The 26,751-nt window shown below is 44.7% G+C and overlaps 1 protein-coding gene across 1 annotated transcript in view; it reads right to left on the bottom strand.

The window, feature by feature from the left end:
- The window catches only part of LOC122561465, a 98,379-nt gene that overhangs the window by 48,982 nt on the left and 22,646 nt on the right, over nt 1–26,751 (bottom strand). Inside the window, exons 2-8 of the mRNA XM_043713208.1 lie at nt 25,389–25,945; nt 21,494–21,566; nt 19,628–19,881; nt 16,827–17,010; nt 7,786–7,925; nt 6,617–7,532; nt 4,091–5,477 (exon numbers count right to left, since the gene is read on the bottom strand). Of these exons, the coding sequence (XP_043569143.1) occupies nt 4,091–5,477; nt 6,617–7,532; nt 7,786–7,925; nt 16,827–17,010; nt 19,628–19,881; nt 21,494–21,566; nt 25,389–25,945 (3,511 nt within the window). The remainder of the gene's footprint in view (nt 1–4,090; nt 5,478–6,616; nt 7,533–7,785; nt 7,926–16,826; nt 17,011–19,627; nt 19,882–21,493; nt 21,567–25,388; nt 25,946–26,751) is intronic.

Below are 26,751 nucleotides of genomic sequence, written 5' to 3'. Positions count from 1 at the left end.
ATGGGACTGGGATATCATAGCAATTACAGAAACATGGCTCAGGGATGGGCAGGACTGGCAGCTTAATGTTCCAGGATACAAATGCTACAGGAAGGATAGAAAGGGAGGCAAGAGAGGAGGCGGAGTGGCATTTTTGATAAGGGATAGCATTACAGCTGTGCTGAGGGAGGATATTCCCAAAAATACATATCAGGGAAGTTATTGGAGTTGAATGGAGAAATAAGAAAGGGATGATCACCTTATTGGGATTGTATTATAGACGTCCTAATAGTCAGAGAGAAATTGAGAAACAAACTTGTAAGGAGATCTCAGCTATCTGTAAGAATAATAGAGGGTTATGATAGGGGATTTTAACTTTCCAAACATAGACTGGGATTGCCATAGTGCTAAGGGTTTAGATGGAAAAGAATTTGTTAAGCGTGTACAGGAAAATCTTCTGATTCAATGTGTAGATGTACCTACTAGGGAAGGTGCAAAACTTGACCTACTCTTGGGAAATAAGGTGGGGCAGGTGACTGAGGTGTCAGTGGGGGAGCACTTTGGGGCCAGCGACCATAATTACATTAGATTTGAAATAGTGATGGAAAAAGATAGACCAGTTCTGAAAGTTGAAGTTCTAAATTGGAGGAAGGCTAATTTTGACGGTATTAAGCAAGAACTTTCAAAAGTTGATTTGGGGCAGATGTTTGCAGGTAAAGGGACGGCTGGAAAATGGGAAACCTTCAGAAATGAGATAACGAGAATCCAGAGAAAGTATATTCTTTTTAGGGTGAAAGGAAAGGCTGGTAGGTATAGGGAATACTGAATGACTAAAGAAATTGAGGGTTAGGTTAAGAAAAAGAAGGAAGCATATGTCAGGTATAGACAAGATAGATCAAATGAACCCTTAGAAGAGTATAAAGGCAGTAGGAGTATACTTAAGAGAGAAATCAGGAGGAGAAAGTGAGGTCTGCAGATGCTGGAGATCAAAGTTGAAACTTTATTGCTGGAGTATAGACAAGATAGATCAAATGAACCTTTAGAAGAGTATAAAGGCAGTAGGAGTATACTTGAGAGAAATCAGGAGGGCAAAAAAGGGATATGATATAGCTTTGGCAAATAGAGTTAATGATAATCCAAAGGGTTTTTACAAATACATTAAGGACAAAAAGGTAACTAGGGAGAGAATAGGGCCCCTCAAAGATCACCAAGGTGGCCTTTGTGTGGAGCAGCAGGAGATGAGGTAGATACTAAACGAGTATTTTGCATCAGTATTTATTGTGGAAAAGGACATGGCAGATATAGAATGTAGAGAAATAGATAGTGACATCTTGAAAAATGTCCATATTACAGAGGAGGAAGTGCTGGAAGTCTTGAAACACATAAAAGTGGATAATTCCCTAGGACCTAATCACGTATACCCTAGAACTCTGTGAGAAGTTAGGGAAGGGATTGCTGGGTCTCTTGCTGAGATATTTGTGTCATTGATTATTACAGGTGAGGTGCCAGAAGACTGGAGGTTGGCTGACGTGGTGCCACTGTTTAAGAAGGGCGGTAAAGACAAGCCAGGGAACTACAGACCGGTGAGCCTGACGTCGGTGATCGGCAAGTTGTTGGAGAGAATCCTGAGGGACAGGATGCATGTGTATTTGGAAAGGCAAGGACTGATTAAGGATAGGCAACATGGCTTTGTGCGTGGGAAATCATGTCTCGTTAACTTGATTGAGTTTTTGGAAGAAGTACCAAAGAGGATTGATGAGGGCAGAGCAGTAGATGTGATCTATATGGACTTCAGTAAGGCGTTCGACAAGATTTCCCATGGGAGACTGATTAGCAAGGTTAGATCTCATGGAAAACAGGGAAAACTAGCCATTTCGATACAGAACTGGCTCAAAGGTAGAAGACAGAGGGTGGTGGTGGAGGGTTGTTTTTCAGACTGGAGGCCTGTGACCAGTGGGGTGTCACAAGGATTGGTGCTGGGTCCACTCCTTTTTGTCATTTATATAAATGATTTAGATGTGACCACATCTGGTATAGTTAGTAATTTTACAGATGACACCAAAATTGGAGGTGTAGTGGTTAGCAAAGAAGGTTACCTCAGATTACAATGGGATCTTGATCAGATGAGCCAATGGGCTGAAGAGTGGCAGATAGAGTTTAATTCAGATAAATGCGAGGTGCTGCATTTTGGGAAAGCAAATCTTCACAGGACTTATCCACTTAATGGTAAGGTCCTAGGAAGTGTTGCTGAACAAAGAGACCTTGGAGTGCAGGTTCATAGCTCCTTGAGAGTGGAGTTCCAGGTAGATAGGATAGTGAAGAAGGCATTTGGTATGCTTGCTTTAATGGTCAGAGTATTGAGTAGAAGAGTTGGGAGGTCATGTTGCGGCTGTACAGGACATTGGTTAGGCCACTATTGGAATATTGCATGCAATTCTGGTTTCCTTTCTATGGAAAGAATGTTATGAAACTTGAAAGGGTTCAGAAAAGATTTACAAGGATGTTGGGGGATTTGGAGAGGTTGAAAAGGCTGGGGCTGTTTTCCCTGGAGTGTCAAAGGCTGAGGGGTGACCTTCTAGAGGTTTACAAAAGCATGGATAGAGTAAATAGACAAAGTCTCTTCCCTGGGGTGGGCAAGTCCAGAAGTAGAAGGCATAGGTTTAGGGTGAGAGGGGAAAGATATAAATGAGGCCTAAGGAACAACTTTTTCACACAGAAGGTGGTGTGTGTATGGAATGAGCTGCCAGAGGAAGTGGTGGAGACTGGTACAATGGCAACATTTAAAAGGCATTTGGATGGGTATATGAATAGGAAGGGTTTGGAGGGATATGGGCCGGGTGTTGGCAGGTGGGACTAAATTGGGTTGGGATATCTGGTCGCCATGGACAGGTTGGGCTGAAGGGTCTGTTTCTATGCTGTACATCTCTATGACTCCTACTCACCAAAATTTCTCTGACTCCATTTTAAAATCCAACCTTATGTCTCAACCCCCCCTCTGGGGGAGGCGAAGGCCTTGTGATACTGTTGCTGGAACGTTAAACTAGAGACCCAGGTAATGTTTTGGGGACCAGAGTTCGAGAATTTGAATTCAACAAAAATCCGGAACGAAGAGTCTAACGATGACCATGAATCCATTGTCGGTTGTTGGAAAAACTCAGCTGGTTCATTAATGTCCTTTAGGGAGGGAAGCTGCCATCCTTACATGGCCTGGCCTAAATGGGACTCTGGGCCTACATGTGACTCTGGACCCACAGCCATGTGGTTGACTCTTAACTGCCCTCTGGGCAATTAGCGATGGGCAATAAATGGTGCCGAACTAGCGACAGCCTCATCCCATGAATGAATAAAGAAAAAATAAATTCATGCTTAAATTAGATGATTTATTGATTCACAATTGTGTCAAAGATTGTCGGGGGAGATACAGAAGTGGAGTTGAGATCAAAAGCAGATAAAATGTCCTAATTGTATGGCAAATCAGACTTGAGGCCAAATATTCAATTCCACTTCCTAATTTTTATGTCTTTGTGACCTGAATTTTTGGGACATACTATATTCCTGGCTATCGGGGCCATGGAATGTAAATTGGCTAACAGCACAGAAAGCTTCCTTGCCAATTTTCCAGCAAGTGACCAGTTAGTCATCTGCCTTTGTGCAGTCACATCCTCTGATTAGCAGAGGTGCTGACACAGCATTTACACAGTGGCACTGCCCTGGGGATGATCCCTGCTAATTGCCCATTTAATCTATTTTAGTAGCTTCCCTCTGCTGCTGTAAAACCTGTCATCACTGCAGAGACTTCCAGGAAAACCAGGAATGTTTCAGACAACTGGCGCAACTTAATGTTTAATTTTACTCACTGCCACATCTCCAAGCCCATCTCAGTGTGGCAAACCTCCCCCTATTAACTGTGCCTCTCTCTCCACAGATGCTGCCAGACTTGCTGAATGTTACCAGCAGCCTCTGATTTCCAGCATCTACAATACTTCCCTTCTGTAACCGAGGAAGAAGTGCTTCCTTAGGTCAGAGTTCAATGATGCTGTATCCTGGAAACAGGGTCCTCGTAAAATTAGCTCCGAAATCAACCAGCAATAAACCAAATCAGCATGCCTACCTGAGGTCAGGAGTCACAGGAAGCCAAAGGTTGTTGTCTTTCACGGAGGTGATGCTGGGGATATATCCGTGGTCAAATGGATGACTGGATGCCCATTTCTGTTCAATCAGCCTGATTGTGGTGACTGTTTCTTGCACATCGATAGTCATCCAGTTCTGAACAAGCCACCAATCTGGGAGCGGGCTTATGGGAGGGCAGATACGTTTAACATTGAGCAGCAGCTCGGGACTGGTCATGTATAACTGCTGCTGGATGAAGAAGTAGAATCTCATGTGATGAGGGCCACGGAAGAAATAATTACAGTTGTCCTTGTCATAGCCATTCTCATCAAAGCCAAACACATCGAACCCGTTCTTATCCAACCCAAACTTGTTGTACCCGTACATGTTATAGCCCCTGTCAAAGAGCGAGTCAATGAGCTCCACTTCAACGTAAGGCAGATAGGACTCATCCTTCCTCATTCCAAATGGTGTCACTTGTGACCGATTGAATCCATACCGATTATATCCAGAAACGTCAAATCCTTCAACATCGAAACCATCCCGATTGAAATGGTCTCTGTTGTAACCATATGGATCCCAACTGGATTGGTCGTAGCCATGGCGATCGTATCCGTACTGATTGTAGCCATGTACATCATACTCTCCCTGCAGTTCAGGCTGGGCAGGTTGATCATAATCTTCCCCGTTGTAGCCGGCGTGGTGATGGACGGCGGGGTCAGGGGTCGTATCGTTGCAGGGGGCACCAAGTGTGACTGGGGCGTAGGTCGTACATAGCTGTTGCTGAGACAGGAGGATATCATCTGGGGCAATGTCAAATGGTTTCATCTTCACAAACCGAAGTTCAGGAGGATAACGGGGCAAGCCATTGGGACTGCGGTCTTGCCAGTGAGTCCAAAGCTTGTCGACAAATGCATAATGAGACAGGAAGATCGGATCGTAAGGACTGAAAGGAGAGGCCATGTGACCTCCAACCCAAAGATGGAAGAGGCCAGAGATGGCCTCTATCTGAATGGAGAATTGGTCAAAGTCTTCTTCTGCCAATATCAGCTGGATGTTGATGGCATCGGGCAGAGTGATGGAAGAGTTAAACTGGCGACGGAGACAAGGTTCCCACTTGCCGTCCTGCTGGAAAGGGTGTTGTAAGACACATTCTGTCTTGGAGTCTCCATTCGGCCCAAAGAAATTAGCCTGCCAGGCAGTTGAGCTTTCCATTGAGCCTACATCAATGGTCCATTCAAAGTATGGAATGCTGATGTCACATGATACCTTCTGCAACTCCCGCTCAACCATGCGGAGAAAGTATCGGTGCCAGGGAAGGAAGGTAGATGGACCATTGGCCTGCCGGGCGTACTCCGCTCTCAATCTGGCAAACTCCTCCCAGGTACCTGTCAGGGCCATAGGAGAGCAATTTATATTTCGACTGCATGTTTCCCTATTTCAACATGGCCCACATTTCCTTACGGCCAATAGCACACTGTTACAATACAGGAAGCAAAACAACAGCAGGATCCCACACTCAGCAGCGTGATAGATGATTGTGGTTTATGTGTTTTAGTGGGTTTGTTTGAAGGAAAATAAACAGCATAAGTGATTGATGAAGGATTGTCAGACAATCCTGTACACACACTTTAATTCTGGCAGTGAATGGCAGGGGGTTGTGGTGATGACTTAAAGTCATCAGAGGACTTGCACTCCCATTACGTATAGCCACACCTCCATATCATTCGGCTCGATGGTTTGATGAATTGGCAGAATTGGACTCTGTTCTAAAGGGCAGAGGCCACTTGTTTGGTGAATCTATTTCTCCAGTGTCCCAATTGGTGTTGACATAACGACAGGTTATAATCTGTTCAGGCCATTATAGTGACAGATAAATAATAAGCAGGAAACCAGGAAGAAACCCAACCTTTTTTTCAAAATAGGATCAAGGGGTTTTACCGACCACTTAAAAGGGAAAACAGGTGCTCAAATTAATGGAGAGAAATCAGAACTGACATTTTGGGTTGAGTGACCCTCCCTCAGAATTGGAGTTCCTCAGTTCAGCGGAAAGATCACTTGGCCCGAAATATTAACTCTGATTGATCTCTGCAGATGCTGCCAACCTTGCTGAGCTTTTCCAGCAATTTCTGTTTTTGTTTCTGATTTACACCTTCCACAGCTCTTTCAGTTTTTATTTTGCTCAATTTAATGTCTCATCTAAAACACAGCATCTAATACAGAGACACACGCACGCAGACAGGCAGGTGTAGGTATTTGTGTGTGTGTATATATATATATATACACAAAATCGCTGGGGGGTAAGGTGAGGCAGGATTAATGGATAAGGACAGGATTAGACTCAGCTGTGTTGTCCCTTGTATGAAAGAATAGTTGCTGGCTTTGAGGAACATGCCTGTTCCTCACACTCACAGACACACAGATGTAAGTGCATGCCTTCACATTCACAGGCATGTGCCGTCACACAGTGCTCACATTTTACACAGAAGTTCCCTTATGCTAACGGACGCCTGAGATGAGGCCATACCTTGTTTTGAGTAGAGATCCCGTATTGCGGCCTGATAAGTCTTCATCTCGCCAGCCATCATATCTCGGATCTCCTTGCGTTGACTGACATGTCGACAGTTACACTCGATCACTCCGGTGTAACTGCACAGACAGATCTCACAACTGTACTCAAAGGACTCACCAAAGTGATAGGAACGACCTTGGAAGGTGCAGCCACAACTCTGGCCACAGGAGCTGTCCTCACACCTTTGGCCTGGTCTGAAGCTGACCACCTCTCTCCTCAGGTCAGCACGATCGATGGCCTGGCAGTGTGAGGACGGCAGGTATTCACAATGGTAGTCAAAGGCTGCGAAATAGCCAAGGTAGTTGAACCCCTCGCGATTGATCCCAACACAGTCAAACTGGGCACGATTATAACCCTCAGCGTTGAATCCAGTCGTGTCAAACTCGTGTCTGGAGTCGTGCTCTCCTCTTTTATTGTATCCAGTCAGATTAAACCCAGTGTCCTTATGAAACCCATCCCGGTCATAACCCTGTTTGTCAAACCCATACTTGTCAAACTCACGTCCATCGCTCAGGCCACTGAAGACCTGTCCATTTGGCCCGAACAGTGCAGGTCCAGAACGCACAGGGTTAAAGGCCACCAGATGCCTACCAGACCGATCCAGGCCAGATACATTGTATCCATAGCGATCATAACCTTCATGGTCGTAGCCAGTCAGGAAGTTGGTCAGCTTTGGTTGGCGGAAGCAGCAAGCACCAACCTCACATCGCTTTGTGCATTCCTCATGTGTCTGAAAATTGTTGCTGTTTCCGCCACAGCCACTATAATCAAACTCTTCACAAAGACCCGAGAGGGTACTGTAAAACCAGCGCCTCGTCGAAATGCTGTGCTTTCCTTTACAAACACCTGTAAGCCTGGGCAGAGAGCAGACCTGCAGAATGAACAAGGGCTACAGTTAAAGGTCATCCATCAAACACATCTTGATAAGAATCCCAAAATACTGGGATACAGTGAGTTACCACCCAGTCTCCCAGAACCCCCCTCACTGCAACCCCTAAAGGGTCGGCTCTGATGGACTGAATAGCCAGGTCCAATGCTCCCTATGGATGGGTGGCCACGTCGGTTTGTGTGATTACTGTTTCAGCCAATCAGCCCTGTCCACGAACTGCTCAGCATGTCACTACCTGCACCATTGGCTTCTCACACAGACGTCCTGTGGATGTCATGGGGCAGCTGCAGATAAATCCAGAGGGATGTTGCCCAGAGTCCGAGGGGAGAGCTTGGCAGTGACCCCCATTCTTGCAGGGTCTGGTAACACAGGGATCTGGGAAGAAAGCATAAAGTTCAGAGCATGAGGCTGATGAGAGACAGGAGATAAGCATCAGGGTGACCTTATAGATGTTTACAAAATTATGAGGGGCAAGGATAGAATAAATAAACAAAGTCTTTTCCCTCGGATTGGGGAGTCCAGAACTAGAGGGCATAGGTTTAGGGTGAGAGGGGAAAGACATAAAAGAGACCTAAGGGGCAACATTCTCATGCAGAGGGTGGTATATGTATGGAATGAGCTGCCAGAGGATGTGGTGGAGGGTGGTACAATTGTAACATTTGAGAAGCATCTGGATGGATATATGAATCGGAAGGGTTTGGAGGGATATGTGCCGGGTGCTGGCAGGCGGGACTAGATTGGGTTGGGATATCTGGTCAGCATTGACGGGTTGGACCGAAGGGTCTGTTGCCATGCTGTACATCCCTATGACTCTATGACTGTTAGTATAGGGAGAACAACCTGTATCAAGAGGTTCAACAACAGCAAGGTGTCTCTCTATTCTCATCTCAGAGAGCACACAAGCCTCAGTTTACCATCTCCAATCTGAAAACCAATATCTCTGGCAGTGCTGCCCTCCCTCGGTCCTGCACCTCTGCCAATCCCACCCTCCCTCAGTCCTGCACCTCCTCCGATCCCACCCCCCCTCGGTCCTGCACCTCCGCCAATCCCGCCCTCCCTCGGTCCTGCACCTCCTCCAATCCCACCCTCCCTCAGTCCTGCACCTCCTCCAATCCCACCCTCCCTCAGTCCTGCACCTCCGCCAATCCCACCCTCCCTCGGGTCCTGCACCTCCGCCAATCCCACCCTCCCTTGGTACTGCCCCTCCAATCCTGCCCTCCCTCAGTACTGTCCTTCCAATTCCACATCCACTCGTACTGCCCCTCCTCCAATTCCACACTACCTCGGTACTGTCCCTCCAATTCCACTCTGCCTCAGTACTGCCCCTCTCCCAATTCTACACTGTCTCAGTACAATCATTTTTTCAATGTATAATTTCAGTTACATCACACTGTAAATTTTTGCTATAAATTCTGTGTGTTAGGATTGAGCCCTCCACTATCACCTGATGAAGGAGCGTCGCTCCGAAAGCTGGTGTGCTTCCAATTAAACCCGTTGGACTATAACCTGGTGTTGTGTGATTTTTAACTTTGTACACCCCAGTCCAACACCGGCATCTCCAAATCAATTTATTTCTCGAGATAGTGAAATAAAAGTACAGCTGTAAGTTACAGAAATAAAAGTAAACTTGTAGCAAACATTAGTTAGACCTGACTTGGAATATTTACGTATGATTCTCTTCACCCTAGAGTACAAAACATAGAGCAGCATGGAGCAGAATAAAGCTCTTTGAAACTGTAAAATGTTTGATGATGTGTTGCACCTGCATGATGTGAGAGATGGTAGAGCCTATTGTGGTTCACTGTGACCACATCTGTAGGAAGTATTGGTTGTTTGAGGAACTCCAGCTCAGAGGTGATGAGCTGGAGTCTGAGTTTCTAACACTGCAACAAATCAGGGAGGGGGAGACTTACCTGAATGCTGTGTTTCAGGAGGCAGTCACACTCCTTAGATTAACTACCTCGAATTCAGTCAGTGGTCAGAGACTGGAGAGTGTGACCACAAGTGAAGCAGATAGAGAAACCCACAAGGTAGTGCTGAAGGAGCCTCTGCCCTTGCGCTCGTCTAACAGGTTTAAGTTTCTGGATGTTGGCTTGTTCGCTAAGCTGGAAGGTTCTTTTTCAGACGCTTCGTCACCATACTAGGTAACATCATCAGACGAAGTCCTAGTGGCATGACCCACTTTCTAATTATGCATTTAGATGTCCTTGGGTTGGTGACATTATTTCCTGTGGTGACATCATTTCCTGTTCTTTTTCTCTGGGGGTGATAAATGGGATCCAAGTCAATGTGTTTGTTGATAGGTTTAAGATTCTTGCGCCCTGTGTAGGTGAGAATGGACGCTGCAATGCAGAGGTATAAACCGACCACAGCAAGAGGAGGTAAAAAAGCGAAATGTAGTTGTAAATCGGGGATATAGTCAGAGGAATAGACACTGCTATCTTTGGCTAAGATTGAGAGTCCCAAAGGCCGTGCTGCATGTTTGGGCCTGGGTTTAGGATATCTCATCTGAACTGCACAGGAGCATGTAGTGGGAAGGGAAAGATCCACTTGTTGTGGTCCACATAGCTACCAATGACATAGGTAGAAAGAGGTTCTGGTGAGGGAATATGAGCAGCTGGAAGCTATACTTAAACACAGAACCAAAAAAGTAATAATCTCCCAACTATGACCTGAATCACAAGCAAATTGGCACAAAGTCAACAAGACAGAGGTAAAAGTGTGGCTCAAAGATTGGTGTGGAAGAAATGGATTCAAATTCATGAGGCTTTGGCACCAGTCCCGGGGAATGAGAGGGCTGTTTTGCTGGGACCAGCTCCACCAGATTTATGCTGGGAGCCAAGTCTTGGAAAATCGTATAACAGGGGCTTTAGATAGGGCTTTAAACTAAATAGTTGGGGGATAGCATTAGATGCACAGAAAATTAGAAAGTCAAAAGATAAAGGAGAAGGGGGCTGTTTGTTACCAGAAAATAAAGGGTAGGGACAGAATGTGTGAATGTCATATTGTATCAAGGAATCATAAAAGTGTTGGGAAACTCCACAACAGTACAAACTTAAAGGCTTTGCATCTGAATGCACAAAGAATTCGGAATAAGGTAGCCAAGCTAAAGTTGGAAATTGAGGAAAATGAATCTGATCTCATAGTGGAAACATGGTTACAACAGGTCAAACCTGAGAACTTAATATTCAGGGCTATTTGACCCTTCTGAGAGACAGAAGGGAGGGAAAAGGTGGTTGGGTAGCACAGTTAATAAGAGATGAAACAATAACTGTTGTGACATTCAATCTAGACTCCATTTGGATGAAGGTAAAGAATGGCAAGGAAAATAGGGCATTAATAGGAGTAATGTACAGTCCCCCCAACAGGAGCCACAATGTAGGAAATGGTATAAATCAACATTAATCTTCGTGTTGATTGGCTAAATCAAATTGGAAAGGATAGCTATAACAACAAATTTATACAGTATATTAGAGATAGTCTCCTAGGGCAACTTGCTGTGGAGCCAAACAAGGAACAGGCTATCCTAGATCTGGCAATTTGTACCGCAGCAGGATTAACAAATGATCTCCGAGGAAACAGTGATCATAACGTAATACATTTAACACTCATTTTGGGAATGAGAACCTTAGGTCAGAAACAACTGAGTTTAACTTAAATAAAGGGAAATACAATGGTATGAGGACAGAGTCATACCATTGTCAAGTGGGTGGATAGATGAGCAGGAATCATAGTAAGCAGGCAGGGACAATCCATGATCCTCAGCAAAATTATATCCCAGTTAGGATGGAAGATTCTGAGAGAGGTAAACCAACCATGGCTAACCAAGGAAGTTAAGGAGAATGAGCAGCATCAAGCTGCAAAATAAATCATAAAGGAAGGCCAAAGTCAGGGACAGCCCTGAAGACTGGGATAAATTCAGAATCCAGCAAAAGATAAAAAGACCAGAAGGACAGAGAAAATAAATTATAAGGGCAAGCTAGCAAGGAATGTAAAAGCTGGCAATAAGATCTTTAAAAATACAAAAAAAGGGAGAGGTCAAAGTAAACATTGGCTTTTTCGAAAATGAATCTGAGAAGACAGTTTTGGGGATCAAGTAAATGGAGAGGAGTCACACACAAAGTCGTTACTTTGAACATCCCATTTCCACTAAAGAATATGAGGGAGGAATTAAACACTGTCACTGTCACTATAGGAGTGAGTATTAAATACATCACTGTCACTAAAGAAGAGAGTATTAAATACCATCACTGTCACCAAAGAGGGGAGTATTAAATACCATCACGTCATGAAAGACGGGAGTATTAAATAACTTCAGTGTCACTAAAGAGGGGAGTATTAAATACCATCACTGTCACTAAAGAGGGGAATATTAAATATAATCACTGTCAGCAAATGCGGGAATATTACATACCATCACTGTCACTAAAGAAGGGAGTATTAAATAACTTCACTGTCCTGAAAAGGGGAGTATTACATACCATCACTGTCATGAAAGAGGGGAGTATTACATACCATCACTGTCCTAAAGTAGGAAGTATTAAATACCAACACTGTCACTAAACAAGGGAGTATTAAATGCCATCATTGTCACTAAAGAGGGGATTATTAAACACCATCACTGTCGCTAAAGAAGGGAGTATTAAATACCATCACTGTCGCTAAAGATGGGAGTATTAAACACCATCACTGTCATTAAAGAGAGGTGTATTAAATACCACTACTGTCACTAAAGATGGGAGTATTAAATAATATCACTGTCACTAAAAAAGGGAGCATTAAATAACATTACTATCATTAAAGAAGGGAGTATTAAATATCATCACTCATGAAAGAAGTGAATATTAAATACCATCACTGTCACTAAAGAAGGGAGTATTAAATGCCATCACTGTCACTAAAGGGAGTATTAAATATAATCACTGTCAGCAAACATGGGAGTATTACACACCATCACTATCACTAAAGAGGGGAGTATTAAATAACTTCACTGTCACAAAAGAGGGGAGTATTAAATATCATCACTGCCACTAAAAAGAGAGTATTACATACCATCACTGTCACTAAGGAAGGGAGAATTAAATATCATCACTGCCACTAAAGTGGGAAATATTAAATATCATCACTGCCACGAAAAAGGGTGTATTAAATACCATCACTGTCACTAAAGAGGGGAGTATTAAATAGCATCACTGTCACTGAAGAGAGGAGTATTAAATATAATCACTCTCAGCAAAGGCGGGAGTATTACATACCATCACTATCACTAAAGGAGGGAGTATTAAATACCATCACTGTCACTAAAGATGGGAGTATTAAATATAATTACTGTCAGCAAATGCGGGAGTATTACATACCATCACTGTCACTAAGGAAGGGAGAATTAAATATCATCACTGCCACTAAAGTGGGGAATATTAAATAACATCACTGCCACGAAAAAGGGTGTATTAAATACCATCACTGTCACTAAAGAAGGGAGTATTAAATGCCATCACTGTCACTAAAGGGAGTATTAAATATAATCACTGTCAGCAAACACGGGAGTATTACACACCATCACTATCACTAAAGAGGGGAGTATTAAATATCATCACTGCCACTAAAGTGGGGAATATTAAATAACATCACTGCCACGAAAAAGGGTGTATTAAATACCATCACTGTCACTAAAGAGGGGAGTATTAAATAGCATCACTGTCACTGAAGAGAGGAGTATTAAATATAATCACTCTCAGCAAAGGCGGGAGTATTACATACCATCACTATCACTAAAGGAGGGAGTATTAAATACCATCACTGTCACTAAAGATGGGAGTATTAAATATAATTACTGTCAGCAAATGCGGGAGTATTACATACCATCACTGTCACTAAAGAGGGGAGTATTACATACCATCACTGTCACTAAAGAGGGGAGTATTAAATACCAACACTGTCACTAAAGAGGGGAGTATTAAATATAATCACTGTCAGCAAATGCGGGAGTATTACATACCATCACTGTCACTAAAGAAGGGAGTTCGACAAACGAATGGGACTAAAGGCAAATAAATACCCTCGCCCTATTGGCTAACAGCTGAGGATCCTAAAAGAGATAGCTACAGAGATGCATTGATTGTAATTTTCCCAAAATCCTTAGATTCTAGAAAAGTAGCAGTGTATTGGTAAACCGCTGATCTGACACTTCTACTATTCAAAAAAGGAAGGGGGCAATAAGTAGGTAACTAAAGGGTAATCACCCGAACATCTACTGTTACTGGAATCAAGTATGAATGAAGTAATCGCAGAACATTTGGAAAATGATCAACAAATCAGCATGGTTTTATGAAAGGGAAATCCTGTCTGACTAATTTACTGGAGATTTTCAAGGAAGTCTTGAACAGAGTGGATAGAGGGGGCCAGGTAGATGTGTTGCATTTGGACTTCAAGAAGGCATTCAACAAGGTACATCATAAAAGGTTAAGTCATACGATAAGTGCCCACTGTGTCGGAGACAGTATATTGGCTGGATAGAGAATTGGCATATAGGCAGGAAACTGCGAGTGAGTATAAGGGACTATTGTTCACATTGGTGATCTGTCACCAGTGAGGTTTTACAGGAATCAGTGCTGGGAACGCAACTGTTTACATTATATATTAATGAACTGGGGAAGGATGTGAACGTACTGTAGCTAAATTTGCAGATGACACAAAAACAGATGGAAAGGCAGATTCTGAGAGGGATACAAACACATTACTGACAGATATTGATTGGTTAAGCAAGTGGGTAAAAGTTGGCAAACAGAGTATAATGTGGGAAAATGTGAAGTTGGTTTGAAGGAAGAACAAAAGAATATTATTTAAATGGAGAAAATGGGCAGAAAGCTGCAACACAAAAGGAGTTGGGGGTATGTGTACATAAAAGACAGAAAGCTAGCACACAGGGGCACAAAGTAATACTGGAATGTTGGCCCTTATTTCAAAGGAGTTGGAGGACAAGAGTAGGGGAGTCTTACTGCAACTGTACACAGTACTGGTGAGACCACATCTGGTGTACTGCATACAGTTTGCATCCCCTTATTTAAGGAAAAATATCATTTCATTGAAGGTACTTCAGAGAGGGTTCACGAGGATGACCCCTGGTATGGATCGATTATCTTTTAAGCAAAGGCTAAACAGGCTGGGAGTGTTCACTGGAATGCAGAAGATTGAGAGGTGATCTCATTGAAACATAACGATTCCTAAGGGACTTGACAGGGTAAATGCTGAGAGGACGTTTCCCTTCATGGGAGAGTCTATGACCAGAGGGCATAGTCTCTGAATTAAGTGGTGCCAATTTAAGACTGAGATGAGGAGGGATTTCGTTTTTCAGAGGGTTGAGTGTCTTTGGAACTCCTTGCCACAGAACGCTGTGGGGGCAGATTCTTTGTGCATCTTTAAGGCTGAGATAGATAGGTTCTTGATCAGTAAGGGAAGGGTTACAGTAAAACACAGAAAAGGATATAAGAGGAATGTTGGATGAGACAGGTTCCTATTGAATGGTGGAGGAGATTTAAGAGGCCAAATAGCCTACATCCGTTCCTATTTCTTGTGGCGTTAAGGACACAGATCAGATTACCCAACAAGTCCACACCGACCCGCCAAAGCGCAAATCACCCAGACCCATTCCCCTACATTTACCCTTTCACCTTACACTACGGGCAATTTAGCCTCGCCAGTTCACCTGACTTGCACATTTTTGGATTGTGGGAGGAAACCGGAGCACCCGGAGGAAACCCACGCAGACACGGGGAGAATGTGCAAACTCCATACAGAGAGTCGCCTGAGGTGGGGATTGAACCGGTTCTCTCGGGTATATGTGATAATATGTGATCACGCTAAGGACAAAATAATATGATCATGAATATGAAAGTTACCAAGAAATCAAAAATGTAACTCAAAAGAAATGTGTTTACCTAGAGAATGGTGAGAATATGAAAGTTGCTACCTCAGGGAGTGATCGAGATGAATTGCATGGATATACTGAAGGGGAACTTACACAACATTTGAGGGAAAGTGAGTCGTGGATTATAATAAGATTTATGAGAGGAAGGAGAGGAGAGGGATCAGACCATGCCTGCCAGAATGGACTGGTTGGGCTAAATTGCCTATTTCTATGTAGTTTCCTCCATTATCAATGTTTAGTGCTATTGAGAATACATATTTATATTTAAGAATCTCAAGGAGTTGTGCAATAGAACGGTTTAGACAATTTTAGATGATAAAGATTTACCAAGGTTTTGAAGGGACTTGTGATTTCTTGAAATTGTTCAGCAGAATTTGGGCTATAACTCACCAAATTGTTGAAAGTGAAGTAACTTTGGAAAAGAGATGGGTAAAAGCTTTTAACAGTGATAAAATAATGACTAATTGCAATTATTGCTGAAAAACATGATATCAAAGAGATTGACTCATGAGGCCTATGCACTGAAGGTTGCCTAGCAACTCTCATCTGGAGTCGCTTTCTGTTTTTCTCAGTCACTTGGGGTACATCAGTAGAAGGGAAAGACCTCCAAAGTGTGCAGTAAGCGAATTTCTCATTCCTAGAAACAAAATCTTCCAGTAGGACAAAATGCAAAGATTTTTCTCAGTGAAGTTTTGTAGGAAATCTGAGAATTGTATAAAATATCAGTATCGCTGCTCGCTCACATATTCTGTAAACTAAACTGTGACTTCCATTCAAAAACTGGTGTCTTACTGACTTTCCATCGAACTGAAGTCTAGTCTGAAGGTTTTCTATCATCATACGGTACTCAGCATTTCGATCTCATCGACAGGAAGCTCAGAGAATTGTGAGCTGTCATCCCCAGTTTATCCTTTGAGTTTAGACTCCTGGCCCACTGGATGTTTTAGTCTACCCTTTCACCTTTATTAAAACAAACCGAATAACTTCTGTATTATCACGCATGAATGTATTAATTGGGATTAAGTTTAATTCTGGAATATAGATTACTTGTTAAGCGGTTTCTCCCCCTTGTTTAAATAATATGTTTTTATGTAAGAACCAAATAAATCTCATGAACATCTCTAATTCTGGACAGCAGCAATAAAGAGAAACAATTTGGTTACTCTGGTATTTGAATCAAAATATTGACACAAATGGGGTGCCCTGCAGAGCAGTCGGGCTGGTTATCAGCACATTCATCCCATCAGAGTCATAACACTGCAATGTTAATGAACATCATCCACTAGAAGACAATTTGTGTTCAATGTATTTGGCTCTCCCTCAATCCCAGCGCAGTGTGCAGCACTCACCCTGACAGATCGCACTGTCATTCCGCCTGGAACAATGTACCTCGCCTTTGGTGCAGGTACAGGTGCTGCAGAGATTCTGCTCCCACAACTGACCCTCCTCATACTGTCTCCCGTGCCATGAACATGTGGGCTTCCTGCATTCACATGTCTCCAGGTGCTTGACTCGTACTAACAGATCAGCATTCTAAATAAGGAAGAAAAGCATACTGTTATAAGCTGAACAGAGGAAGAGTCAGGCAAGTACTGTCTCTCACTGGGTCATGACTCTGGGTGTACTGTCTCTCACTGCGTCATGGGTCATGACCCTGGGGTACTGTCTCTCACTGGGTTATGGGTCATGACCCGGAGGGTACTGTCTCTCACTGGGTCATGGGTCATGACCCTGGGGTACTGTCTCTCACTGGGTTATGGGTCATGACCCTGGGGTACTGTCTCTCACTGGGATATGGGTCATGACCCTGGGTATATTGCCTCTCACTGGATTATGGGTCATGTTCTTGGGGTACTGTCACTCACTGGGTCATGGCCCTGGGTGTATTGCTTCTCACTGGGTTATGGGTCATGATCCTGAGGGTACTGTCTCTCACTGGGATATGGGTCATGTCCCTGGGTGTTACGGTCTCTCACTGGGTTATGGGTCATGACCCTGGGGTACTGTCTCTCACTGGAATGTGGGTCATGACCCTGAGTGTACTGCCTCTCACTGGGATATGGGTCATGACCCTGCGTGCACTGTCTCTCACTGGGATATGAGTCATGACCCTGAGGTACTGTCTCTCACTGGGATATGGGTCATGACCTTGGGTGCACTGTCTCTCACTGGGATATGGGTCACGACCCTGGGGTACTGCCTCTCACTGGGATATGGGTCATGACCCTGGGTGCAGTGTCTCTCACTGGGATATGGGTCATGACCCTGGGGTACTGCCTCTCACTGGGATATGGGTCATGACCCTGGGTGTACTGCCTCTCACTGGGATAGGGGTCATGACCATGGGTGTACTGCCTCTCACTGGGATAGGGGTCATGATCCTGAGTGTACTGTCTCTCACTGGGATAGGGGTCATGACCCTGGGTGTACTGCCTCTCACTGGAATACATGTTACTGCAGATCCTGAAATAACCAGCTCCATTCAAGGGCAATTAGGGATGGGTGTCCTTGCCATGGACACCCACATCTATCAAAGATGAAACACCAACTCAGAGTTTGTACCATCTGGCAACTATTCAACCACAATCATCCAAACACATTACACCACCCTCACTGCCACAAATGCTGTCCTCTGGCATGACATGACGGTACAGAGCAGGAGACAGAACTCTCCGGAATGGCGGCAGTAGTGTCTGACAGTGGAGATGGTGCTAATCATGATTGAGCTGCCCACTGATGAGGGCTTTGCCCACAGAAATGCTGAGACCATTGAAGATGACAATATTCTCACACCTGATCATCATTGCCATATCGCAGTTCCTCGCATCCACATTCTCTTCTGATTTAAAGTCATTGTAGGAACTAAAAGCATGCACTGCTTCACTGCTCTCTGACTCCTCACCACAGTCTCACCTTGTGCCTTTCCCCATCAAACTTCCAGGAGCAGCCACTTGGCTAGACAGTACAGAAACAGCCAGGGGAAAAGGGGTGCTGAAGACACAGCACCAACACTGGGACATCAGTCTCTCAACCTGCTAGCTCAGACAGTCACACGACATCAGCACTCATTCACAGAGCAGCTGGGGCAGCATGGCCAAGCTACAGCCAAAGCCATACTGTGCAGGGCTTCTCTACAGCATACGATGACTGTGTGCAATGACTAATTCTAACCCAAATACCACCATTTTGAGGCACCATTGTGGTCTCTGACCCGCCTCAGCTGCTCCCACCTCTCCAACAGACTGTGCATGTGAACCCTGCCACAAAGCTTCCTCCTGCCCTGGTTGGCCTTTCATCTTTAACTGGGTTTCTGGAAATGAAAATTTGTGAGCAAAGTCCTATTGTAGCTACTTTCTGGTTTCTGACTTGGGTTCGGCACCAAGGGAAAGGTGGCCACCCAAGTAAGAAAAGCCAGCCCAGTAACAGGTTCTGTCTCCACCGACACCCCCCAAGGCTTGTGGGATACTTCCAGCATCTGCAGCATTGTGTTCTCATGGAGAAACGATGAACAGCTGCAGAATGGAGGGCAGCGGGAAGAAATCGATCAGCGATTAGCCAGTAAGGAGCTGATAATCCCTATTAAAGAGCAACAGTTGGGGTGGGGGTGGGGGAGCAGGGGTGTTGGAATCAAAGGAAAACACTGCAGATGCTGGAAATCTAAACTTAAAAAAAAACAAAGCGCTGGTGAAATTCAACAAGTTTGGGTAGGGTCTGTGGGGACAGAAATAGAGCTAATATTCAGACTCTATGACTCTTCTTCTGAACACTGGGAGGGGAGAACCCATCTTCTGCTGAGCACGTGTCCAGCTCTCTGAGGGTAAGACAGGAATCTTAGCCAGCTCCCGAGTTCCAAATGGTTTGGTTAGGAGCCAATTAGCATGGCACACTGATTGACATCCAGGTCTGCCTCCTCTGTATATTCCAAGTGATTACACTCATGTCTTCAGCAATTAGGCATTTGAAGTAAATTAACCAATAAGTGTTTACATAAGTGTGCCAATGACACTACTGTGGGCACAAGATGCCAATAGTCAGCCAAACAGCAGATACTTTCAATCTGAATTTCACACGATAAGTCTCTACGCAAGTGTGTCCAGTTAGAGTCTGTGTTGGATGTCATATGTGTTTCTCAGTGTCAGCCTTCCCCTACCTGAGCTTTCAGCATATCCAGCATTGTACCCAATGAGGTCACCATCTCCTCTAGCCTTGCCAGGCGTTGCTCTGGGTTTGCAGATGTTAGGTTGTGGCTTAGCACGGACTCCCCAGCATCACTCTGCTGCTGCTGATACTGACTAATGTCAGACAATGACAACGGATGTGGGGAATCCTCTTCATGGAATTGGAATTGTTCATCGGAATTAGAATAACGTTCCTCAGCCAAGGAATATGGCAAAGGTAATGAATCTGGGGGAAAAAAAGACAGCAAATCATTTTCATTCCAATATATAATGAACCAGTTAACAGACTGAAAATGTGTTGCTGGAAAAGCGCAGGTCAGGCAGCATCCAGGGAACAGGAGAATCGACGTTTCGGGCATAAGCCCTTCTTATGCCCGAAACGTCGATTCTCCTGTTCCCTGGATGCTGCCTGACCTGCTGCGCTTTTCCAGCAACACATTTTCAGCTCTGATCTCCAGCATCTGCAGACCTCACTTTCTCCAGTTAACAGACTGAACAACTCTTAGAACTACAGCCTTCAGGGAGTGTCAGTCAGGTGGGAGTCACTCACTTTATAGCCGTAGAGCCACAGTATACTGACACTGATAGTTACTTACTGTGTAACTGTAGTCACTGGGTAGTCAGCAGGGTGTCAGCGTGAGGATTATTCCAAGTGCATACTGTTATCATACAGTGTCTGTATAAAGCAGCAGCACCTTCATCACTAGGTGTTAATCCAGCACTGTCAGTGCGGCCCTCAGGAGTGCCTCAGATTCCTTTTGAACCTGCACAATGCAGGCTGTGTGACTGATCAGCAAACATCCATCACCCTGGGTGGTCTGATACATGTCCCATGTTGCAGTCAGTGCAGTCTGGGCTGGTTTTGCCCATTGAAAGAACCGCTGTTTGGGATCAGAAACAGATGCTCCATTCACAAAGACATCAGCTACTCATGCTGTAACAGGCTGACAGAATTCCTCTGTCCTTAAGCTGTGCTGGCAATGTGATGGGACAATTTAGAGGAAACTTCACCTTGTCTCCAAACCATCCTGAACCTGCCCGAGGACTCTGGCGGAACAGATTGTTAGAGCTCAAGGCTTGTAATCTTATTACAAGTAATTAACCTCAAGTAACCCCCTCAGTTTGTGGGCAGGAAGAAATATGAATGCAACCAAACATTAGTCAAGGAAAGTCGATTTTCCTTCTGTCCTATGTGGAAGTGCACTCAGAGTTGCTGGGATTGATTGTCTATGCAGGAAGCCTCTACGTCCCTCTCCAACTGGATTCACTGCTCAACGTTTGGCAGTGTCTCCTTTAACATTCTGTCTTTTCTGTCTGTTATAGCTTCTTTCTAATCAACCCGCCCAGAGATATTATTACACACCTCTGGAGCACGTGGGATTTGAACATGGGCACCCTAGCTCAGAGATAAGGACACTGCCACTGCACCACAAAGCCCCTACTTTGCCTGTCATAGAATAGAGCATTTTATAGCCCTACTTGATATTTGAATGCCTGATATTGGAGAAGAGATGCTACCTACACAATCTCAGATTACAGACACACTTATCTTTCTGCGATGTCTTTATCATAACTGCCAGTTACAGACTGTAGATCTGCTTACATTCTCAGACTCCCAGCATGAACACCTTCACACTTTCCTCCATTCCTCATCCACTCACTCATTCCTCTCTTTGCCTGCTTTCCTTGCATTCTCTCTCCATTCCATTCCCCTCCTCACGCCTGCTTCTTCACTGCCCCACCACTCTCTGCCTGGTTTGGTGAGCTCCCATCATCCCCCTTACCCTCTCCAGTGACCACCCTGAACATCAGCACCAACTCAGAAAGCCCCTCCTTACCTGGGAGATTATCACAGTGCCATGGGCGGCGAATGAATCCACTGGGGGAGATTTCTGCGGTCTGCCAATAGCCCTGGTGTGAAAAAACAGTATTAAACTGGCAGTAATCCTGGAGTAAAGTGTGAATGACTTTATTGATCTGGCTCACATGTTCTGGGCCTTATGCAGTGAGCCTCTACACATGCACTGCCTTCACATTCAGAAATGTTTCCAAAACTGCTTAGTTCAGTGGCTTGTCTCGGGTTTTGTGGTTTTGTGCCTTTGAGAACACTCAACAGTGGGAAAAAAGTTATCTTTCAATTTACCTGGTTAATTTCTTTCAAAATCTTCAAACTGGTACTCTGGGGGAAACAAGCCTCATTTCTGTAAACTGTGCTCATTCTCCAAGTACCCTGGAAACATTCTCGGGAATTGGCACTATATTCCTTCCAAGACCAATATATCCTTTCAATGCTGGTACCTGGACAGCTCTTCAGTTGTGGTCTAACCAAGGTTTTGGAAAGTTGTGGCAAAACATCCTCCCTTATATATTTCTCTAGTTATAAACGGCCAAGGTTTCCATTAGTTATGTTAGTGACTGTGTACATGGACCTCTTAATCGCTTCGGACAAGTACTGTCTGAGCTTTCAATGTTAGAGAACTATTCAGATACATCCTTCAGTCTAAAGTGGAAGACACTGCTCCTATTGTGTTTGAAATGCTTTTGACAGTTTTGCTCACTGACCTAATCCATTGATGTCTCTCTGTAAATTATATAACTACCCACACATCATACCAACCTGTGTTATCAGGAATCTTAGATGGATGGCTTACTATTGTCATTAAGATAAGGACTGAATTCTTGCGGGATATCATTAGTCACTTCCTTCCAATGTGTGTGTATACTTATTATGCCAACTGTCTGTTTTCTACCAATGGATCAATCTCCTAACCAGGTCTTACATGCTATGAGTTACAATTATAACTAACAGTGGAATCTTATTGAATACCTACTGAATGTATCTATAAAATGCTTCCATTGATATCGTGTTGTCCACTACTTCACTGCAGGATGGAAGTAAGGACAGAGTCAGTGAGAGTCGATTAATAATTCCCATTCTCAATGACTGGCTGACCTCTTGACTCAGAAATGGTTGAATCCATGCACTGTTCAGACAGCAGTGTGAAACTACACAACTGCTACTGCTCCACTCAGCTCCCCCACCACCCTACCCCACCCCCCACAGGTGAGGGGGAGATCAGCCAGGGTACCACATGGAGACTTGCGATTGTGCACAAATATAACTTTCCCAACCAGCAGGTCACAGATATTCCTCCACAGGCTCTCAATGCTAACACCAGGGGGGGATGTGGATCTCTGAAACACATGCAACAAACTCCATTTGTACTGCCACAGGCAGAGCAACATGGGGACAGTCAGCTCTTTTTGAGGCAGGGGGTGTCAAGTGAGAGAAAGAGAGAGAGAGAGAGAGAGAGAGAGAGTCAGAATCTTTGGGGAAGAAGGAGGAAGAGCATTAGCACTTTCAGGGGAAGAGGGGTAAAGGGAGAAAAAGTCGGCCCCTTCAGGGAAGAAGAAAGAGCAAGAGTGAGAGAGAGAAAGAGAGCACGAGAGACAGCATCTTCAGGGGAGCAGGAGGAGAGAAATGAGAGAGTGTGCCTTCAGAGGAGAGAGAGAGACAGAGTCAGAACATTAATTGGAGGAGACGACATTCGGTTCTGTCAATGAATGGAAATGTGGTCCTCAGCACCCTGGCCGATGTCCAGTAACTGGGCCTAGCTCTGTGTGTCTCTATCTGTGAGCATCTGTATTTGTTTTAATTCATTCAGGCAAGATGACATTGTCGCTAGGCTAACAGACGTTGCCCATTCCTAACTGCCCTTGAAAGGTAAGTGCTGAAAAACATTCTTGAAGCAGGGCAATTCATGTGATGTAGCTACACTGGTGTAGTGATAGGTTGGGAGCTCTGTGATTGTGAGTGACAGTGAAGGAGAGGCAATATGGCACTGAGTCAGGATGGTGAGTGGCTTGAAGAGGCTCCTTCAGGTGGCGGTGTTTCTGTTCCTCTTGTCTTTTTCCATGGTAGAAGTTGAGGGTTTGGAAGGTGCTGCTAAAGGATGTTTTCCTGAGCATTTGCAGGGCGTCTTGCAGATGGTACACACTGCTGCCACTGAGATTGGTGAAGGGAATGAACGTTAAAGGTCTTCGATAGGATACCAACCAACTGGGCTGCATTGTCAGGTTTCTTGAGTTTTGTTCAAGCTGCACCCACCCAGACATGTGGAGAGTATGCCATCACACTCCTGTTCTGTATCCCACAGATGCTGCCCAGACTTTGCAGAGTCTGGAGGTGAGATACTCACAACCACATTTTCAGACTCTAATCTGCTCCTGTGACCACTGGATTTATATAGCTGGTCAAGGTCAGTTTCTGGTCAATGGTAACTCTCCAGATTGTGGAAAGTGTTGGATTCAGGGATGTAAATACCACTAAAAGTTAAAGGTCCAGGGGTTAGATTCTCTCTTGCTGGAGATGATCATTACTTGGCACTTGTGTGGTGTGCATGTTACAATCCATTTCTCAGGCCAGGCCAGGTCTTATTGTTTCAGTATCTAAAGAGTCATGAATGGTGTTGGACAATGTGCAATAGACAGCAAACTCCCTCACCTCTGACCTTATGATAGATAGAGAATGACATTGAAGGCACTGCAGAAGATGGTTGGGCTCAAGGACATAGCTTGCAGTCCTGGTAGTGTCCCTACCTCTGGGCCAGGAGCCCCAGATTAAAGTCCCACTTGCTCCTGTAGGCTGTTGGGAAATGTCTCCCCTCAGGTACTCAGTGATGATCTGGGCTGAGATGAATGGTCTGTAACAAACAAAACCATCTTCCTTTGTGCCAGGTGAAAGCCAACCAGCAGAGGGCTACCCCTGATTCTCACAGACTCATTTTGCTCAGGCTCTTTGATGCTACACTTGGTCAAATGCAGCCTTGATATCAAGGGCAGGCTTCCTCCCTCCCCTCTTGCATTCAGCTCTTTTGTCCAGGTTTGGCCCAAGGCTGTAATGAGATCAGGAGTTGGGTGCATTTGGCAGAACCTAAACTGAACATATGCATAGATTATTGTTGAGTAGTAGCCACCTGAAGGGAAGGAGGAATTGAGTGAGTGAATGAGTTTTGAGGGAGAGAGAGTGAGAGGTCTATTTTTGGGATAGATGTTGTGTGAGAGTCTGAAGTGTATGTGATTATGTGTGGGGGCCTATGCATGTGTTTATGTTCTTGTACTGCCTGATTGTGTGTGTGTGTGTCCGTGTGCACGCATGTGTGTGCATGTACAGCTCAGTACTACAGTGAGGTGATTGCCCATGCAACTGATCAGGGGGTCATTGCTGGGAGGGAAAGGAAGCAAGCTTCCATGGCTATCAATACTTGGGAGGTAAACTCACAGGATAGGTTCAGCCTCTCCAGCACACAGCTACATATTTCACTGGGTTGGGACAAAGAATAACATGGTTGTGATCTCAGCAGGGCCATAGTTTACCACAGAAGGGAGAGTGAGGAACAATAAAACATCATTAGGTTGGACATAGAGAGTACCAATTCAGCCAAAAACAAATTGGACAGGTTTAATTCAAAATTTTGGAATTGAGTTTATAAATAATTTGAGTGGCACCTTTAACATGTTTGGGAGAAGTAATTAAGCATCACGTTCCACTGCCCCATGTCTCTGTCTGTCTGTTACAGACTAACTGACAGTAACTGATAGGTCAACATCTCTACTGTCATTGGGTAGTGTGACTAGCAGGTTGGGGGATGGTGAATTTGAGAGACCTGGACATTTAGAGGATTGTATCTTTCTAGGCTGATACCCTGCTGAGTGGGTTATTGTTGGCATTACCGTGAACTTGCTGTTGCGGTCTCCCGCTGTACTGGAGAAGTGAATCTCCAAGTCAATGGGGAGGATCAGGCTGATGGCATCATCGCCCATGGTCTTTTCAAAGATGATGTCTTCCTCACAGTCAATGAATAGTGTTATCTTCTGAGCTTCTAGGTTGAAGGCCACTCTGCCCCATTGCCCATTCCCAAAGGGGGTCCCTCCAGGGAAGGTGACAGACGCTGGCTCCATGTTGTGCACAGTTCGGTAATCCAGTCGAAGCTGGTTACTTCTGGTGCTGGACACAAGCTGTAGAAGTGGCTGTCCATCCTTCTTGGTGATGGTGGGTGAGGTAAAGGAGATCACTGTCCCCTCGGAATTCTTGCTCTGCTTCGCCACAAAGTGGAAGCCAATGGAGCCTTGCATGGAGGTGAGGAAGTAGATGGCATAATCCCGTGGCAGAGTGAGATGTGGCACACGGTTACGGAACTTCCAAGCTGGGAACCCTGGCTCCAAGCCTTTGCTTCTGCTCACTCCCCTTATAGATCTTGTGATGTTCAGGGCTTCCAGAAGGTCGATCACTACAAGAGACAAACATCAAGAGGAATGACCAGAGACACCGCTTTCACACAACTGGTAAAGAGAGTCAAACTCTATCCAACCAAGGCTAACATAAGCAGTTCCTAAACCCACAGTGACAACTCCTTTCAGCCTAACCTGGAAAAAAAAAGACTAACTTAGAGTACCAGGTTTAATTAGCTCATCCCAATTGGCCCCAGTGTTCCTGGTTTGGGGGGGTAGGATGTTAGGTCACCAAACATTGGTCAAAGGGGCATATTACAGGATAGAGGGATCAAGGGCCAAAGAGGTTGAAAGAAGAAATTACAGAGCATAGTGAACTAAAGGTCCAGCCACCAGTGGGAACCTGTTCACAAAAGAAGCAAGAAATGGAGATGTATAGAGACCTCGGAAGATTGCTAAAGTTTCAGAACAAGGGAGGAATGTGGAAACTATGACAGTGAATTTCAAATCAGGGCATTTCGAGACAGGGAACGAACTGGTGTTAGGCAAGGGAGAGGGGATGAATGGGACATGTTGAGTCAGGATAGGGACAGCAGAGTTTCTGATGGGCTGATGTTCAGACAGGAGGCCAAGGCTAAATAGATCCTGGCCCATGTCTTGTCAGAGTTTCGGAGTATCAGTTGGACTTTTAATGGAAAAGACATCCGGCAGAGTTGTTCCACATAACATTATTAGTACATAGGGTTGGGATTAGCATAGGTTGGCAGAGGGGGATAGGTAATGGAGGATGGTAATCGGGTTTAGGCAGGGGGCAGGATGGGTTTTAGGGTGGGAGGGCAAGATGGGGATTGGGCTGGGGGTCAGG

Source organism: Chiloscyllium plagiosum, chromosome 23 (genome assembly GCF_004010195.1).
Source record: "Chiloscyllium plagiosum isolate BGI_BamShark_2017 chromosome 23, ASM401019v2, whole genome shotgun sequence".
NCBI lineage: Eukaryota > Metazoa > Chordata > Chondrichthyes > Orectolobiformes > Hemiscylliidae > Chiloscyllium > Chiloscyllium plagiosum.
Note: the sequence above shows the minus strand (reverse complement) of the source record. Positions and strands in the feature narration are given on the sequence as shown.